The sequence below is a fragment of the Oreochromis aureus genome, linkage group 23, assembly GCF_013358895.1.
Source record: "Oreochromis aureus strain Israel breed Guangdong linkage group 23, ZZ_aureus, whole genome shotgun sequence".
NCBI lineage: Eukaryota > Metazoa > Chordata > Actinopteri > Cichliformes > Cichlidae > Oreochromis > Oreochromis aureus.
This window is the reverse complement of record NC_052963.1, coordinates 22,134,566-22,154,169: the sequence shown is the minus strand read 5'-3', so window position 1 is coordinate 22,154,169 and position 19,604 is coordinate 22,134,566. Positions and strand designations below refer to the sequence as shown.

The 19,604-nt window shown below is 40.4% G+C and overlaps 1 protein-coding gene across 4 annotated transcripts; it reads left to right on the top strand.

Moving 5' to 3' along the window:
* The first annotated feature begins 793 nt into the window (after nucleotides 1-793).
* On the top strand, nucleotides 794-11,571 carry LOC116332325 (ly6/PLAUR domain-containing protein 1). Of its 4 annotated transcripts, XM_039606448.1 has the most exons (6): nucleotides 794-1,158; nucleotides 1,666-1,767; nucleotides 4,365-4,499; nucleotides 4,824-4,886; nucleotides 7,708-7,962; nucleotides 10,198-11,571. In XM_039606448.1, the coding sequence occupies exons 1-5, from the start codon at nucleotides 1,110-1,112 to the stop codon at nucleotides 7,935-7,937; spliced, it is 579 nt and encodes a 192-aa protein (XP_039462382.1). In that variant the 5' UTR covers nucleotides 794-1,109; the 3' UTR covers nucleotides 7,938-7,962; nucleotides 10,198-11,571. The 4 variants fall into 4 exon arrangements, with proteins under 4 accessions (XP_039462382.1, XP_039462385.1, XP_039462384.1 ...); XM_039606451.1 differs by lacking the exon at nucleotides 1,666-1,767; XM_039606450.1 differs by lacking the exon at nucleotides 4,824-4,886 and having other exon boundaries at nucleotides 7,741-7,962.
* The last annotated feature ends 8,033 nt before the right edge of the window (nucleotides 11,572-19,604 follow it).

The following is a 19,604-nucleotide window of genomic DNA, read 5'->3' as shown; positions in this document are numbered from 1 at the left end:
GAATTTAATTTTAAAGTCAACATTTTTCTGCTCTGTGTAGTTTGTACTGACAGATGTTACTTAAATAACAAAGTTTACCTCAGTGCACACAGGCAGGTACAGTTTTCTTACACTTACAGTGATTCAGTGATAATTATCAGTAGATAAATCAATCTATTAGTGCAGGGTCTTTACTTCACAGTGTAAAGTGATTGTTTGGTGCTATATAAATAAAACGGAATTAAATGCATTCAGTGACACACACGCGCGCGCGCAGATAAAAGTGTTCACATTACATCTTTTATTTTCCAAAGTAAAATTGGGCGTAAAATGATACGTCATTAGTATAAGTTCATGGCGATTAAATGGCGTGAAAAACAGTAATAGTATAAAAACGCACCGTGGCCCTCCACCCCACCTTAGAGCTGACTCAATTACATTAATTAATATTTAAATATGCGTCTGCACGCGGACTATTTACGCCATAAAAAACATACACGTTACTGCCGCGTGCGTGTTTTATGTGATCCAGGCCACAGAGTCTGACACGACTGAAAGATTTTAAAAGCAGACGAGAGGAAAGTGTCTCCCTTTGCGGGGGCTACAGACTCCATTCACTGAAATATTCTGGCGAGCTGTTAGGAAGCACCAAAACGCGCCAATCCAAGTTTTGCGCACGGGGGATTTTATTTGTTATCCAAATCCACACGCCAGCGCTGAAAAAGAGTCACGGTGAGAGGATAACAACCGGTTAGTAATGATGCGCAATTAGTGCGCGGGCACAGGATGAGAAATGGAAACGCCAACTGTGCGCTCCAGTCACGTGGTTGCGCTTTATGATTTCTGCGCTCCGGAGCTGTCTCCAGTCGCGCTGCGTGGAGAGGAGACGCGCATTTTGCGGGCAGGAGCTTCTTCTTCTACTACTTCTCCTCCTCTCTCTCGTTTCTCTCTTTTTCTTTGCTGTCACTTCAGCCAGCCGGGAGGATGAGCGGATCCGAGTCCGGGTTGCCTCTGCGGCGGGTCGACCTCCTCCTTGTCTTATAACAACCTGAGCGAGTCCACGCGTGTTTGTCCCCCCATTCTTCTTCTCTTGGTCTCATGTTTCCCCTCCGTGCATCATTTGGGAGAGAATGCGTCTGCTCGTTTTCGCGACTTTGCTCGGAGTCCTCCTCGATGCGGGTAGGTGCAACTTTGGGAAGACCGCAGTGGTCTCGTATGAAGATAGAAGTCATGTCCACGCACAGAGAGGAAATGCAGACTTCGTTTAGAGACAGTCGAGATGAACTTTACTTCATAGCCGGTGTAACATTTTGGTGACTCGTCTTTGTGCCAATAGATAAAGAATAAAAAAGAGAAGCTTTCCAGATGTTTTTAGATAAGTGGAGAAACAGCAGGCAGGATTTACGGTTTTGGAGAAGGAGTGCCCCCCTCCCCACCCCACACCTCACACACCCCGAGCTCATTTTGGAGCAAAGTGGGAACGGTAGTAACACCGATCCACGCCAATGACGCCCTTTAAAAGTGCGAGCCGCTTGTTCCCGCTGCTGCATGACTTTCTGCCACATCGCGCTGATAGTATTTAGTTGTTCCGAAGTGCGTCAGGTGATTGGAGTTAAGAGGATGGCGATACAGAAGCTGCAAAAAAGGATGTGGTTTGTTTTTCTTATCAGCTTCTGTTTTCTGTAGCGGAACTAAGAAAACGGGGGATTTGGAGCAGTTTTCTAGAAGTGATGAGCAGAGCTCGGGAGCTGGATGCTGCCCTGGTGTCCTGGTTTCAGGAGTCTGCAGGTATTTGCTTGGTTTAAATGTGTTAGGGTGGTGTTGTGGTGGTGGATATGATATGAGGACCTTTAAAGTTGGAGGTGAATGCTTGCTGCCATTTAAATGGTCGCACCAGTGATATCTATAAGTTTGAGTGGGATGTTTAGGGCAGGCGTTTCTGCAGGGATGGATTTTTGAGCTGCTCTGATGAAGATACCCTGGCACAGAGCAGCAAGTGAGCATACGCAGTGATTTGATGAAAAATGCTGAGATTTGATTATAAAAAATTATAGACTTTGCTTTTTGTTATGATGCAGAGGTGGCACTGAGTCTGTAGATCATCTGATTTCCAATCATAGCAGTCACTTAAACAGGACTACAAAGTCATTGTGAGCACTGTGATGTCTAATTCATATGTTTACTTACACTCACTTTCTTTTTGCCTCACGGTTTGTGCACATCTCTGCAGAGCATGAGGCATCTCAGGCTTTCTGGCAATAGGAGAAGAATAAATATTTTTGTGATTTCTGGGCTCATTTTTCCTCGTACAGTATAAAAGTTAAAAAAGGCCTATGGTGCTCTTTCAAAATAAAGGCTGAATATATGTATTTCAAATTAATCCTCACGATCTAGCTTGACGCATGCAAAAGAAATATGTCTGCTGCATCTGCGATGACTGACAGAGTCCAATCCACCTTTTAAATTAGAGCCGATCTTTTAAAGCTCCACAGAGAACATGCAAAGAACAGAATGATTTATTTGAAAAATGAGGACCGAGTAGGTCTTTGAACAGCTCCTGTGGGGTCTGCAGGTGCCCCTGCTGGTAAGTTAAAAGAAGCGGCAGATGAAATTGGCAAAAACCCACATAAAGTGCATTTTGTATGTTTACAAGAGGTTGCAGTAGCAATCTGGACTCTGGTTTTAGTACCTCAGGGGATGAGGATGCACATGGGTCATCTGTGCACTGGCAGATTACATTTAGCGCGGCAGCTTTGTGTTGTAAATGGAGTTTTATCAGCTATAAAATCCACGGGTTACCAGGGAATTAAGAGGAACCACTCTGAGCTTTGCTGATGTGTTTTCTTTACGACTTATTCTGTGTGAATTTATAACCTCTCTGCTGACACTCGAGACATCCAATAAAAGAGAGCAAAGAAAAACATGTGCTTTTATGTGCTTCGTGCAGTCAGGAGACCTTGTTACTGTCCATCTGCTTGTAGGCGTAAAGTCAAAACACCGAGCGGGAGATAAAAAGATGACAGTGCGCTCTCGTGGAGCGCCATTAGTCATGTTTGGAGCAAATATACCATTGAACAAATGGTATATGTGCTAAAATCTGTACAAGCATCTATTGCTCGACACTGGGAGAACACGGGGGAGGAAGTAAACACACAGCCCTGATTCACAGATACTGTGAACAAATATCAATAATCCAAGAAAAATAGTCCTGTGAAGAGCAGCTTTAAACTTGAGAAAAATCCAGTAAACTTCATCAGTCGTCATCTGTGCTGTTCATATGACGAATAACGGCTATCCTTACTTGCTTTAAAGCTGCTGTTTGAAGAGGACACGCTGAAGCCCGTACACACCCACAGGATCAGCCATGATGAGGTTTACAGTGAGGGGGAAAGGGTGACATCACCACACACCTGTGGTGGCCAGTTGCTATGGTGCATAACGCCACTGAGAGGAGGGGGAGGTGTGAAAAACCCTGCTGTCTGAGTCACTGAGGTCCAGGCTCTGGAGAAGCCAGTCAATCAAAAAAATGTAGCTGTTGCCAATTAGACACTTTCCAGATGGTTTTGCATCGTGGATCAAAATCTGATGGTAGTTTTCTGTGTTCAGAATTTATTCATTTTGACAAGATCTCCAACACCACTGGCTGAAACGCTGCCCCAAACCATGACAGAGCCTCCACCGTGTTTCACAGGTGGCTGTAGACACTGGTTGTTAAGTTAAACTGGGACTGAAAATGAGTTTAAAAGCAGGCAATGTCTGTGGACCTAGTGACTTAATTTAATGGCCAGCAGGGGGTGACTGCTTTTGCTTTTCAGATTGTACACACTCTCCTTGGTTTACAACCTCAGTAAACACTTTTTCTGATCGGTTGATGGACTCAAACGCTAGATTCAAGTTCTATGTAATGATTGGAAAATTAAAAATCATATTGCTTGAAATTTCATAGCTTTGCACAGTCACATTAATCACAGAGCATCATTTATTATCACTCGGTGGTGCATAATAGAAGAATGCAGCTTATGTGCTTTAACACATATTTTTAAGTCTTCAAAGTATCAATAAGTAATATCAAAGCTTATTCGGAATGGCTCCGATCTCTCAGTAAGCTAAGATTCCACCTGCTGCTAATCTTGAGTTTGCAAACCTCTTGGAAACAGTGGCTAGGCCTATCTTACTCATTTTCTTCACAAGATAAAAAAATCTTGCCACCTTTTTAAGCTCCGTGTTTTTGACATTTGACAAAAAACAAATGTTAAACACTTTCCTTTGCTTATCAAGTTGTGACGGGAGGATTGATTATCCACGTGAAGAACTCTGTAGGGCGGGAAACAAAAGTCCTGCAATAACTGAACATTTTTCATTCCTGCTTCCACTCTGTGTGACAGGAGATACCCTTCAGATTCAGTGCTACCAGTGTGAGGAGATGAAGCACAATGACTGCTCCACGCCGGAGTACATCGTCAACTGTACCGTCAACGTACAGGACATGTGCCAGAAGGAGGTGCTGGTCAAATCTGATGGTAAGCTGCTTCTCATTGTTAGCTTGTGAAGTCTGGCAATGCCTCAGTAGAGGCCCCAACGTTACAGAGATTACAGAATTATGTATGCTTGATGGAGGAATGTCTTTCTTGGTTTTCTCATTCCTTTACGCGCTCCAGAACAGAGTCCATAAAGGTTGAGAGACTAGGATTAATGCACAGTCTGAGCCAGCCGAAAGTACAAAGATAGAGTTTCTGTTTATCAGTAGAAAGAAGGAAGGTGACCGTCTGGAAACCAGAGATGAAACTGAACACACATCGCTCAGAGAGAACGTGACTTCTTAAGTTTTCTTCTCTGCCGTTTAGGTGAGGCTGCCGTAATTGACTACGCTCGTTTTGGTCGTAGCATGACTTTTATTTTCGAGTCACGTAAGTGGAGCCTACATAAACAACTCATTAAATTAACTGTGATGTTTGCAGATGTTTGTAATTTTCTCTGTCATTAGTGACAAAAAAGAAAGTACCATAGGATACCCAACTTCTTCCATCCCAAAATACCTGTTAATCGCTGTGTGTCTTATTAACTGGTCCAAAAGAGCAATCTCCTGTGATTTTCAGTGAAATAGACATTGTTATCTGTAATTTAGTTCCTTTGCTCTGCTTTGAAGGAAAAGAGAAGCACTGACTGATGTGTAGGCTGACTCTGGTGTACGACTCAGTCTCACAGAGGGAACACTGGGCTGTGGTACAGTGTGTAAAAATGTTCCAGTTGTAAACCTATGTAAACGTTGCCATCCATTGCTTTTATTTGCAGGCTCGTTTTCATGTAAGCCTTATTTGTATTGTGATGTTGTTTTGCTGATCCAAAACCCCAGCTGACTGAAACTACTTCATTCAGCTCATTTGTCAAAGACAAGAGGCTTTCATTCAGCTGCCACTGACATAAGATAAGATTAGTTTTGTGCCGCCTTACAGGAAATAAAATGGCTCAGTCTACAAAGTGACAAACTGACAGTTTGGAAAAGAGGTGGGATAATTTTTTAAGCAGTCATTTTTTTTAAAACCCCAAACTAGGAAACCTACCAGGGGTCATGTGGTAGAAAATGCAAAAATTGATTCACAAACCTCCATTTATTGTCTAAAAATGTATAAATATGAAATAATAAAAGGAAAAGTGGATACAGCCACAATAAGGGTGTAGCGTTTCAACTTTTATTTCACATCCAGAGCAGTATAAGGTAGGAAGTTTAGTTTGTTTTGTCCACCAGAATATTATTTTGAGCTACCTCAAAATTTGGACTTACTGAGTATCTTAAAATTTCAAGTTAAAATTTTGGCATATCTAATTCGAAATTTCAAGTTATTAATTTTTGAGAATCTATCTAACATTTTAATTTATTGATGGCAAAACTAAATAATTAAAATTCAGTAGCAAAACCAAGCTTCCATAAAATATTTATCTGTGTAGTTATCTGCTAACATCTGTTTAGCTAACTAGCATAGCCAAGTATGAAAAGTATTAGCATAGCATTTCTTCAAAGACCAAAGCTCATCATTAACTTTAAGGTTGTTGGGTTAAATCTTATTTAAAGAGCTGTGAAAGATTTCATTCAAGGTGCTCTCAGTTTCCAAACAGAAATTATTAACCTGATTTTCATTACATTTTGAGGACGTTTACGCTTTAGCATCCCCAGCTAACATAATCAAAAATGTGCACAAACAACGGCTAGTTCTTCTAAAAATCTTTTCTATTATAGTGTTGGGGGAAAAAAACATTTTCAGTTTTATTCAGTCCTGTTCCTTTAGTTCAATTTCTTCCATTTCATAAATGTATTTTTATTTAATGTAGATATTAATTAACCTAGTATCAAACATATTTTTGTAGCGTTGCTTCCAAGGCCCAAACAGTCATTAGCTAGGGAGCTTGCGCAAAATGCTATTAGAATCTAAGCTGAAACTGTCAACAGTAACCTGTTCTTTGTTGGATTTTGGTGTTTACACTCTAGCATGAAAGTGCACAAAACATATAGCTCGATTAAAGAAAAAAAGAAAGTTTCCGTTGTAGTACTGATATTAATATAATTAATCCAAGGCTGAAGCACATCATTAACTATCATTTTACTGTGTAAAAGTTTTTCCTGCCTTAACAATTATGTTATTATATTATGCAAATCAGAAATTAAACTAACGTTAGTGACTGTAACCTGGTTTTTGCTCAATTTTTACTAAATTTGGGGATGTTTATATTTCAACTACTCCAGCCACCTTTACATGGTATTGTGCATTAGCTTTCCCTAACATGTTTGCTAGCCTAGTATTTGAAGTAAAAATATTCTTTATTTTTACAGACTGTCAATATTATGTTTGCAGCTACCCGCAAAAGTCCCTTCAGATAACAAAGTTATCATTGATTGGCTTATCAGATTTTTCCTATTAGTTGTCAAATCTCAGACAGCACGTGGCTTGATGAAATGTCTTATAATTGGAAGTTTATAGGTTCAGTGCTTGCAACAAAGTAGCCTTGCGTGGTGTACTTGAGTAAGACATTGATCCCTCATAGCATTGCCTCAGATAGTAATTTTAGGCTTTGCCTTGACAGACAGAGAAGCAGTTCTGTAGAAACATGTGCCTTATTACCACATACCAAGCAAACACTATCAAGGGGGAAAATGCTAAGATGCACATTTTTCCTGCCTTTCCACTTAATAGAACTTCCTGCTGCAGAAATTGAATTTATCTGAATTTGATTTAATCCACACTTTTTTATTGTCCAGCAAGGGAATATTTCATTTGCAGACAACAGAAACAACCACATGAATAATACAGTAACAATATCACATAGATGACGAAATGTTTCCTATATCAAGCATACCGTAGAAAAACATAACAAATAACAGCAATAGGTACCAGATAGAGAAATGTTACTTGATAAAGAAGTCAGAAAGTGCAGAGTGAATAAAAAGCGTTTTTCCAACACATTGCAGAAACACATTGTCCCTGACAGCGCAACGTTAGTTAATAAAAGGAGACAGGAAATCAGTACTTTCAAAGTCCAAATAGTGCAATAAGGTACTGCAGCTCTTTTGAGTTGAGTCTAAGCAATCTTATTACAGCAGGGACAATGAATCCACATTTCTTTGCAACTTTTGTTAAATGCATTTCCAACTTCTGGAATCTCTTTTACTATTTTTACTATTTTTTCTGTTTGAACACTGGAAAAATTTAGAGAGCTCTTGATTATTTTTTTCAGGGATACATTATCGAAAATCGTGTGCATCCTCAGGGGCTTGCCTCATCGCCTCCTCTGGCTACCAGCAGTTCTGCACCGGCAGGTTGAATTCAGTCTGCATCTCCTGCTGCAACACCCCACTCTGCAACGGCCCCAAGAGGAAGCGTCCCACCAACTCGGCGGCAACGACCACCCTCCGGACGAACCGGCCTCTTTTCCTGCTCACACTGCTGCTCCTCCTACTGACGTAGATGATGTTCTCGCCACAACTTCGCTGTACAGTTTGTTTTCTGTCTAAACCATTTAAAAGAATTTACCTTTCCAATCAGAATTAAAGTCAAGTTTGTAAAAGAAAGCATGGTGTTAAAACCACATAAGCGAGGGGATAATATGACGGTAGATTTAATGTTTTTTGTTTTTTTTAAATCAGTGTGACCCAAAATGACTGACGGACTGAGCTTATCAAACACATCAGGACAGTAATTACTCAAGTCAGGGCCAAGAGACATTTACCCACAGATTTCCAAACGGTTTTTACAAATTGCCCCGTGGGGGGCATTAAAAAAATGCAGGTTTCAGACACTTTTGCTTTGCTCTCACTTTGCAGACAAGGAAAGTGCATCCATCATTCATGCTGAGTATATTTTTCCATAAATAGGTGATATAAACGGGGATGTTCCCTATTGCAGAGCCAGTGATCTATTGCTGCTGAACTTCTACTTCTAAAATAAAGCCTAAGTAACAAAACCCCCCAGTTCCTTGAATGGCCACTTGAAGGTCACTGTAAAAGGAAGCGAGTCCCCCGAGTACCTTTAAATCAGATATACACATGCTCACAGCATGACCCCCCCAAAAAGCTTTGGTTTGTTTCTTTAAATTAAAACTGAATTTTTATGACACTCCAGCATTTCAGTTTTATTAAGGCCTCAGTTACACAGGGCTATAGACCAGTCTGCAACCATCTGGCAACCACCGGTGCCAAGGGAAGAATCTGTATTGCTCAACCAGTGAGATCGTGATTTTGTTGTTAGCATTCAAAGAGGTCTCCTTTTGATTGCTTTAGTCACTAGCCGTTTGCCAGGGTTGTCAGTGGCTGACACGAGAGACACCGACTTATCTGCAAACAAATCAAAGAGCGGGAAAACTACAAATAATGCAATGCAAACTAGAAATGCAGTGACCAAATAAAGGTATCTCCTCTTTTAATGTGTTGCTTGCATCAAAAAGGTACAACATTTACTTTTAAGGCAAAGATTCTCTGTGTCTGGTTTGCATCTTTTTCAAATTTTACTAAAGATCGGGAAGTAGTTGGTAAGTGTTTGCAGACAGGTCGGCATCTTCCGTGTAAACCACAGGCATCAACAGCAGTCTGCTAGCGGCCAAAGGAATCTCAAGGAATTTTTGGCACAGCACCCTCTTTGCTACCAATTTCTCCTGGTAACAATCAGCAACCTCCAGCAACTGCTCTCCATGTGGTTGGTTTTTCCTTGTGACCGCCTAAGTGAGAGCCAAGGCTCCGAGTAGAGCATGATTAAAGGTATGGACAGTACTGCAAGGGACGAAGTACCAAACTCAAAGCCTCAATGGATAGTCTACAAATCACTGGGTAATGTTATGGTGGCCCATCCATCTTATATATGCAGTCTATGAGCTCAGCCTGTAGCTTCACCACAGAGAGATGGAGGCTAAACTAGTTACAGGACCTTTTGTCTGCCCTCTTTTAGGTAAAGCTGATCATGTGTGAGTTAATGCTTTAGTTCAGAGGTGGGCAACTCCAGGCCTCGAGGGCCGGTGTCCTGCAGGTTGCTCACAACAGGTTGTCTTAGTTGTGAACAAAACCTGGAAGCTATGAGAGGAACCTGACCTGGGAGACAAAGGACACTGTGCTTCTTTAACAGATTAAACAAATAAGTCTTGTTGTGTCATTTTGACAGTTTTAGAAGTGAAGGTGGGTGACTCTTGTCTTCTAGACAGAACGAGGGTGATAGTTTTCCCCCTTTTTCCAGTATTAGCTGAGCTAACTACCGTCTGGCTGTAAACTTAATGGGCAGATGTGAGACTAGTATCAATCGTCTCATTTGATATGCACTAGAAAGCAAATTAGCATATGTCCTCAATCTATTACTCTTAAATTAGCTAAGGGAAATCTTAATGCTGCTCTCCACAGTGATAACTGCTTTTCCTGCTTTGCAACAGTTTGGAGGCCCTAAACAAATTACTTTTCTCATCTTTTAATAAATGAACGTAAGTGGAGTGCACAAAGCCCTGATTTCAACCAAAATTCAACATTGTTGGGATGAAAACCAAAACAACGAGTGTTGCATCGTATGTGTTGCCTGAGTTCTTGCTATAGGCTTCAAAACACTACAGCAAATAAATAAAATAAAGTAAAAATAATTCTGCTGGCTGTGAGATATTTAACATGAAGGTGAAAAGACTAAACACACACAGAAATGGTTTCAGAGTTACTGTTTTAAGATAGCTTTTACGATGTGCTTTTTGTCGCCACAGGTTCATCCCGGGGTCTGGACCTGTGATATACGAGGAGATTTGGACACCACATCGGCTTCGTAGCTTCTCAGCTTTATGGAAAACTGTCAGTGTTATTGATAAAATGGCGTAACCGCTGAGAGTGACACTGAAACCCCGGAGAAGTGAAAGCATACAGAGCTTTGTGAATCATTGATTGCTTGGGTTTGAAGAGGATGCGGCTGAGGCATCTCTCGCCTTTTTTTCTTTCTTTTCTCTGTTTTTTTTCTCTTTTGGCTTTTTGTGAAGTGGAGCGTTTATGTGAAGAAGCTGGTCTCAAGTTATTTTCTGGTTATTAGATGCTGTAAAAAAAAAAAGTGCTGGTGGAGGTTATAATACTTTTGAGCTTTTTCATTTTCTGGTCTTACGGTTTGAAACAGCACTGCTGGTTTCATTTTCCTGTCGATGCTGTAGCTGTTTATGCTCTGAATACACAGATTTGACCTTACGAAGGCAAACTTTAGTTTTATTTCTCATATGTTACCGTGAAGACTGCACTTTGACTGAGGCAACAAGTTGAAGGTTTCCCAGCTCTCTCGCATCTTCCTCTCACATTTATGCTTATTTTCCACTATCAACCGTCATTTCTCTTTGTTTCTTCATTCTCAATCATAGGGTTGCTTCTGCGATATAAAGCACTATTAGTAGGCATTAATATTCCTGTGTAGAATGATCTATTAAATTGTCTCATAACCTTCATATTACATAGTGCAGAATAAGAAAAAAAAAAAACTATAAGTACAAATAAAATTCTCACTCGAGACTTGCTTCAGGTGATCTCTGTCATATTTCCCTTTAAGTATCCTTCATGGCCCCAAAATCATGGTTAACTCTGCATGCTGTAAAACAAATTTCATAACTGGCATCACTGAAACCTGGTTTGATTCTCATATTTCAGTGTTCAGATGAGCATTTTAGAAAACTTCTGCATTTATATTTGCCTCTAAATGATCTGTTTGCCTATTTATTCCTATCACGGATATTTGTTTTGCTGCTTGCGTTGGCTATCTGTACCGTATCGTATTTATTCTGTGGTGAATGTGCTGTGGACGGCGATGCAGGCACTCCGGCGCTGTATTTTAATGCCACACGTGAAGGTTTTAACGGTCCCCAGGAGAGCGGAGGACAAGAGACTGCAGTTCAAGAACGTGAAGAGGAGAGGCATACCTGAATTTATTATTTCCAGATTTGAAACAGCTGTGTCAGAGACGGGCCATCTGATAAACTTTTGTCTTTTTATTGATCTTCTGTGAAGAGTAACACTGTATTCTGCTGATATGTGATGTAAATAAATGTTGCAGAAATGTTGCAGAAAAACTGCCGTTAAGCAGCAAGACGTTGTGATTTCACTCTAAGAGCTCGTTCACTTTCTGTTTGAAAACTAAGAAGTTTAACAGATAATGGAGTGTAAATTATTAAACATTTAATAATAACTCTGTTACTTTTTGGAAACTTCTTGGTCTAAGTAATTAAGACAATTTAAGGTGGGGAAATTGTCAAGAAATTGCAGGACTTCTGACCAAAGCAATAATAATTCATTAAAATGACACTAGAAGCTAAAAATAGGTGATTCGAAATTGTACTTAAGGGAAATAACAATAAAAACGAACAGAAACAATATTGTGTGCTTATAAAACAAACTAAAATTCATTATTTATAGATAGAGAAACGTCCTCGGCTTTAGTCTTTGTCAGTGTGGTCAAATTCGTCCAACAAGCACCGAGACAGTCTGGACGTTTATCGAGACCAGCATGTCCGCATGTCGTCAAGTGTTTGCATTGCAATTGCTAGTCTGAACCTCTCAAATCTGCCCCTAACAAATGTCATGCACATTACAAATGCTTTCATTGGCCACTTTATACTTTTACTAAAAACAAATCCCCCACACCATTACACCACCAGCAGACTGAATTGATACAAGGCAGGCTGATCAATGTTTTCATGTTGCTCACACCTAATTTTGACCGTGTGAATGTTGCAGCAGAAATCAAGACTCACCAGACCATGCAACGTTTTTCTACTCTTCTTTTGTCCAATTTTGTCGAGCCCGTGTGAATTGTAGCCTCAGTTTCGTGATCTTGCCTGACAGGAGTGGTACCCGGCGTGGTCTTCTGCTGCCGTTGAGATGCATAACTTGGTTGAAACGAGTGGTTATTTGAGTTGCCGTTCCCTTCCTGTCAGCTGGAAGCAGTATGGTCATTCTCCTCTGACCTCTGCCAACAACAAGACATTCTGCGTAAAAAAGATGGTTGTGTGGGAAATCACAACAGTTTCTGATGCTCAGTTTGAACTTGAGAACGTGACCATGATCGGTTGTGTTCATGAGCAACAAAAAACAACTAAAACTAACACTGAAACTAAACAATATAAAGTAAAAGAAAGCACGGCCTCACCTCTGCTCATCAAAGCAACCTCGGACCCTCAACTCTTATTAGTTTCGCCGGTACTATTAGATCAAGCAACATGAACTTCAGATAATCAAACAGAAGCTCATTTACACAATTAAATGTCCACCCATAAAGACAAATACTAGCCAGTTAATCCATAAAGCTTTAAATAAAAGATAAAATCCCACCACTTGGACATAAACAAACCAGGAAATAATTGACAGGCATATTCCCAAACATCTACGAGGACATTTAGAGAGAACAATCAGACCCACAAAGGTTCATGTTTCTGCTTTTCAGCTCTGCTACCATAATTGGAAAAGAGTTTCTCTAATGACCAATCAGCATTTATAACATGATAAACTTACATTTGGTAACACAAGGGGCAACTGCAACACAGGAGCGATGGTTACTGAGTGTATGCCTGTGTAGATGTTCCATTAATCATACATTTTCATTTACGATATATCTGCTGACCTTCTGTGCTCCGACTTACAGAGGTTACTGCTTAATTAAAGTTAATTTATCGAAAAAATTCCTTTGAACACAGATTCTTTTTCTTCCTTTGCAGTAATTAGAAACAAATTAAGCCCCTTAACAGAATATTGCTGCAAATTTACAGCCACATAATTATTATCTAGGAAATTACAGGGAACCTTTAAAGTCTATAAAATATTGTGCTGGAATATCACACATGTTAATGCCTTTTTCATAATAAAACCATCCTGCTTTCAGTCTGATATTAGAATTTCACTGCACCTCAGCATGAACTTTTTTTGGGGGGGCGAAACTCCAAATTATATTCACCTCTGCTGGTGGTCCCTGCTGGGTTAGGTATGCCTAACCGCTCTGTCCGAGTCTTTAACCTTGAGAACAGGCAGCCCGAGGACAGCATGGATGTTTGTGGTGTTTTATTAAATTAACCACACTTTGCTGACATGTGTCTGTGCTGTTCTTTTTTAAATGACTATACATGTACGTTTTTGCAGCATTTTTTACTTCAGACATCCCAAAAGGTTGTTCATCTGGATGTAGCGTTTTCAGTGGGAGAAACGTTTTATCACTCATCCAAGTGACTTCTTCAGTCTCAGCTGACTGCAGGTTTCCCCAACTTTATAAACAGTACATTTGCACAATAACTGAACCTAGCCCATGATCAAGGAACTGACCTCACAGCCCATTGTTCATTCAGTGGGCTGGTTTCAGTAACTGTGCAAATGTACTGTTTATAAAATTGGGGAAACCTGGAGTCAGCTGAGACTGAAGAAGTCACTTGGATGAGTGATAAAACGTTTCTCCCACTGAAAATGCTTCATCCAGATGAACAATGATGATACATCAAGACATTTATTTCAGACAGTTTTCACTTATCATTATTGAGCAGGAAGCACAGTCTTGTTATGTGAATCTGCAGTTGATAGAAAGACTGCCAACAGTGTAAACATGATAAAAGTGTTATATCACACAGAGAACTTTATCAGAATGAACAGCAAACCTGTTTTACACCTCTGTCTTCGAGTGGCTGTTTGTCTGGTAGCTCGGTTTTTGAAATTTGCCCCTCGTGCATCTACAGAGTCATTTTTTTTCTAGGAAAAACAGTTTTCCTCCTCAGTGTATCATTTTAAATACACTGCTGTGAAAATCTGTTTGCCCCCTTCCTGATTTCTTAGTTTTGGGGTCTTTCCTCTTTTTTTTTTGCATAGTTGTTGCACCTAAATGTTTCAAATCATCAACGACATTTTAATATAAAAGATAACCTGTGTAAATACAAAATGCAGTGTTTAAATGATGATTTAATTTATTAAGGAGCAGCTCTCAGGTGGGAACACCCCTAAGCTCTTCATGTGTGCTAAACGCTGCCTCGTGAGCTACTTTTCCAGTTTCTTTGCCGACCGTTTTGAAGACTTTTGACAGTCCAGTTGTGGCTGCGATGATAAGCGTCACCAGTAATGGATGATTGACTTGTAAGAGCCATAACAGTGTTTCCAAGTAACCGTTTTCAATTATACGCCTGACAATGCAGCGGTGCATTGTTTGAGACACAATAGAGCAGCTCCCACTGGATGAGTCCTGCAGACTATAGAGAGAAATGTGCAATAATTTTTGGCAAAGCGGTGAAAAGACAACCGTCAGCTCGTGGGACCCATCATGAACGCGGTGACGTTACTCACATTAGGGGAGGTTAAACCTCAGTTTTGCGTGTTTGTGTGTGCGTGTTGCTGCTGCAGTTTAAACTTTGTGCCTGTCATCAGTGAGAGTCCTGCAGTGTGAGGGTGCGCCTGTATGACTGAGCATCATTAAGCATGAATGCAGAGGAGGAGGAGGAGGGCGAGGGAGTCAGGGCTGACGATCACAGAGGGGAAGTGCCGACTGCAGACCTCTGGGGGATAAGAAGCAGCAAAAAACAGGAGATTATTAAAAATAATAAGGCCCTCCTCTGCCTTGCTCTAATGACGCAGTCACAGTACGACTCTGGCAGCGGAAATACTCAAGCTGACGAGGGACCTCAACTCATCTACTTTTGTTTACTGTTGTTTGGAAATGAGAAGGAAATGATCAGTTCTGGTGTGGGAGGTACAGATCGCAGGACGAAGAGAGGACGGCGAGATCACAAAAGCTCCAGAGGGTCAATTAGCCTCAGATACTGTACACATAGTTAAACTAAATGAGAGCAACCCTCCATCAGTGTGTCCAACCTCCTTAAATTCCATTAGCTGCAACCAGCGAATCAAAGCCCAGCTGTGGGCCTTAAATTAAGACGAGACTCTATTAACAGATTGCACTGTCTACACCGTCAGGCCTGGAAAGTGGGTAGAGCCAATAATGATCCTGAATCTGATGACTTGGCAGTCAAGCTGACACAAACTGCTTCCCTCCAATCCACTTTAGAGCATGAACACAAATCTCCATTTCACTAAGTGGGGCCAATAAACACAATTTAGCGCAAAGGGGGAGATTAATCTGTGGCTGTGAGGACGTTAACAAGCATCGGACGAGTGTTAAATACACTCTGCACCTCAGCAGAGAGAAGCAGCTGAATCAAAGAGGGCCAAGTAGAAAAAAAAATTTAAAAAAGAAAAAAAAAATCCCTGCATTTAACGGAGGCTGTTTAAAAGGTGGAGAAGCTGCTCTTTGTGTGATTCCAGTGAGTGAAGCACGCTCAGGGCTGGATGCCTTGAAAACGTGAGCAGTGGTGCCCTCTAGTATTCAAAAGAGTGACACACAAGAATATGAAGCTCTGGATGACACACTATAAGAGTGCAGAGTGGGATCAGCACAGTGTTATAGACCTCCAAACTTCATGTCGCCTTCAGATTAACTCAAGAACAGTGGATAGAGAGCTTGACTGAATGGGTTTCTATGCCATGGTGATTTACGGCTTCTATATATCCCAGCCTTACATTGGGGAGCAGTGAAGACCTTTTCTCCCAACTTTATGGGAACAGTTTGGGGATGGAGACTTCCTGTTACAACATGACTGCACACCAGTGCACAAAGCAAGGTCCATAAAGACATGGAGGAGAGATTTTGGTGTGGATGAACTTGACCTCAACCCAGCAGAACACCTATGGGATGAACTAGAGTGGAGACTGTGAGCCAGGCCTTCTCGTCCAACATCAGTATCTGACCTCACAGATGTGCTTCTGAAGGAACGCTCCATAACTCCCAAAAACATTGAACCTGTGGAAAGACTTCCAGGAAGAGTTGTAGCATGTGTTACAAATGCATTGCAGGAAATACCACCGAAGCAGGACAAAAATAGACAATACATACATATTTAGGGGATTTTGGACATTGGTCAGTGCACTTGGGTTGTGGGATTATCTTCCACATGCCTGTTTAACCTTGCAAAAACTTATTTTTCTTTTCCTTTGCATTCTAAATTAAAGCTCTTTAACACTATTTAAATACTATTTACCCTGTTGGTACAGTTCTGTTGTTTCACGGTGATGCAGAAATGCTGTTTTTCCCTCAGTAGGAGAAAACACGCCTCTGCTGTTTTATTTTATTTGATGTAGAGAGGAAGTCCTTCTTCAATAACGGCTTCTGCTCTGTTGCCACGGACAGAGATGAAACAAAGTGCTTCAGCCACAGTTCTTGATAGAGATTTTTCATTAAGCAGCCGGACTCCACAGGAACGAGAAGAGGACGGTTTCTATCAGAGGCTGCAGAGCCAAGGGCCTTTATGGGAGACTATGTGGTGAAGAGACTCTTGTGTGAGTGATGAGTCTGCCTGAGGACAAAGGGCCGATGTTCTCGGGACGTAGGATTGGCTTTAATGTGGGAAGGTGCTCGAGAGACAGAATCAAGCCCTAAAGCTCATTCCTGCTCATATATCGTCTTTATCAGCGGGCCTCCGCGCTGCGGTGGAGGGCTGGCACCAATTCGTCTGGCTTCTGATGGGACCTAAATCACTGATATTATCTGGTGGAGTCAACAGAGTGAGATGAGGTCGCTTTCTATGCTTTCTATTTTTGATATGGGGAAAACCTGCAAAGACAGACAACATAAAGAATAAACGCTGGATACTTTTTACACCGCAAATGTTTGAAGTCTATGTTAAAATCAAGCTCGCACAGAAAGTACAGTTGGTTACAGAACAGGCTCACTGCTCTTTGCAGTTACATTATACATGTTTATACACCACACGCTACAGCAGCATGAGGACGATAATAAAGACAAATATTAATGATAATAATAATAATAATAATAATAATAATAATTCAAATTCATGCTGTTATTATTCATATTAATGATGATGATATTGTTCTTATTTTTTATAATTATTATTTCAATTTGCAAATTCAAAGTGAAAAAAGAAAGATGCTACATAAATTTCATGTCAGCAACATATCCATCCATCCTTCTATAGTAGTAATATTATTGATTATTGTGTGACTTATTCATATATATTTATATATATTAGGTTTTATTTTGGAGACGGTGGACAGCATCTTGACAACGTGGTGAATGGTGGTGCAGGACGTCTGGGATACATTCTCCTCCACGTAGTACTTCGGGGTTATAGCACATACAACAATGCTGCGTGGAGGACAATAAAACAAACCCAAAAAATTGTTTGTAACTCTAAAAAAGATGTGAAAGGTTATTTTTCACAGCTCTGTCCACACAGGATAATATCTCAGAGGCCACCAATCAGATTCTGATTCAATGTGTTAACTGAAATAAAATAAAAGGGAAAAATGTGCAAAAATAACAGAAATAAAGATTTAAACTTTAGAGGTTTTAACCGACAAACTAAGTGTTATGAAACATTACCAAAAAGAGAGGGAATATTTATATTATATATACATATATAAATATTATTTTGTTTAAAACTGATTTTTGAACCTTACATTGTTTTTTGGCCACACGGGGGTGCTATAGCATTTGTTTACCTGATTATTAAGAAACTGTCATATCAAAGTATTATCAAAGCTTTAAATTCACATTTGTGTTTATTATATTTAATTAGCTAAAAAATGCCAATTTTAATGGCATTTTAAAATGATTCTTTGACAACAGAGAGTCTATAATGTTTTTATGCTTTAAATCCCTGTTTGCTGGATTTAACTTTGCATATGACCACCCAGCCTGTGGTGATGTTCATGCAGACATGGTCAAGGTGACCTGCTGAAGATAACACTGAGCATCAGAATCAGGAAGAAAGGTGATTTAAGTGACTCTATATGTAGCTGGTTGTGGCAGATGGGATACAGCAGCTGAGCATCGTTTAAACACCACGGCCTACCTGAGTATATTTACTGACCATGTCCATCCCTTCATGACCAGAGTGCACCATCTTCTGATCATCTCCATCATCTCAAACTGTTTAATTTAATACAACAAATGAGATCACTGCACTCAAACATTTCTATTTTTGCCTCTGTGTGATTCTTTTTTTAAAACAGACATCCATAACATGGTCATCTGTGGCATAAAGCTCTGTCTTTGAACACAGAAGCCCCGCCCACTTGATGTTTAAACCTTCCATTTGAGAGGGCAGCAAATAAGAAGAAAGTTGTCTTAAAGGAAGAGGAGCTGAAATAGCTGAGTGGCTCCACTAAGGCTGAGCATCAGATAAATAAGGATTATTTTGAACTGTTAATCATGCAAAGCTCCTCTAGTAGAGTCTTAAATTAAAATATGGAGCCGGAAAGTACTTGAACACCAAACTAATCATCAATTACATTTATTGTTATTTTACTAACAATGCTTATATATCTTGCATGATGATTTTTCACACTGTGGTGACACTTTCCACTTTAAATGTTGGGTGCAGGTTTATTTACATTTTGCTCTCAGCTGTGAACATTGTCGTGTCTGGACTGCACTTACGCCATGATGCTGGATAAGGCAAACAGCTCAGCCACCAAGTACGAAAGGTAGCTGAACATGAAGACAAAGAGGGGCTCGATCAGGCGGACGCTGTGGGTGAAACGTGACGAACGCAGCCACGAATCCAAACAGAAGGCCAAATAAGACCCCGCCCTTTGTGTGATTGCAGCCATTCCCCAACTCTCTGTGAATCGTACTCATGGCCATTGATCAGTGGTCTTTGATCACTGAGTTTTGATCAGTGGTGGTTGATCAATGGTCATGAGAATTTGCATATTATTGATCAAGGAACTGACCTCCCAGCCCATTCGTTTGTTCAGTGGTGCTAGTTTCAGTCATTATGCAAATGTACTGTTTATAAGGTTGGGAAACCTGCAGTCAGCTGACACTGAAGAAGTGACTTGGATGAGTGACGAAACATTTCTCCCACTGAAAACGCTACGTCCAGATGAACAGGTGATTTACTTACCTGGATGATTGAGCATGCATCAAGAAGATATTCCTGTTGTCTTACTATTTATATTTTATTTCAGCACAGTTGGTGTGGATCACCGACAAGTTCAACGACAATAAATTCTATTCAATTTTTTTCTACTGTTGTAGTTGCAGTCTCCGTCCACTTGGGGCCACAGTTGCCCGTCTGAACCTGCTGACTCTGCACTA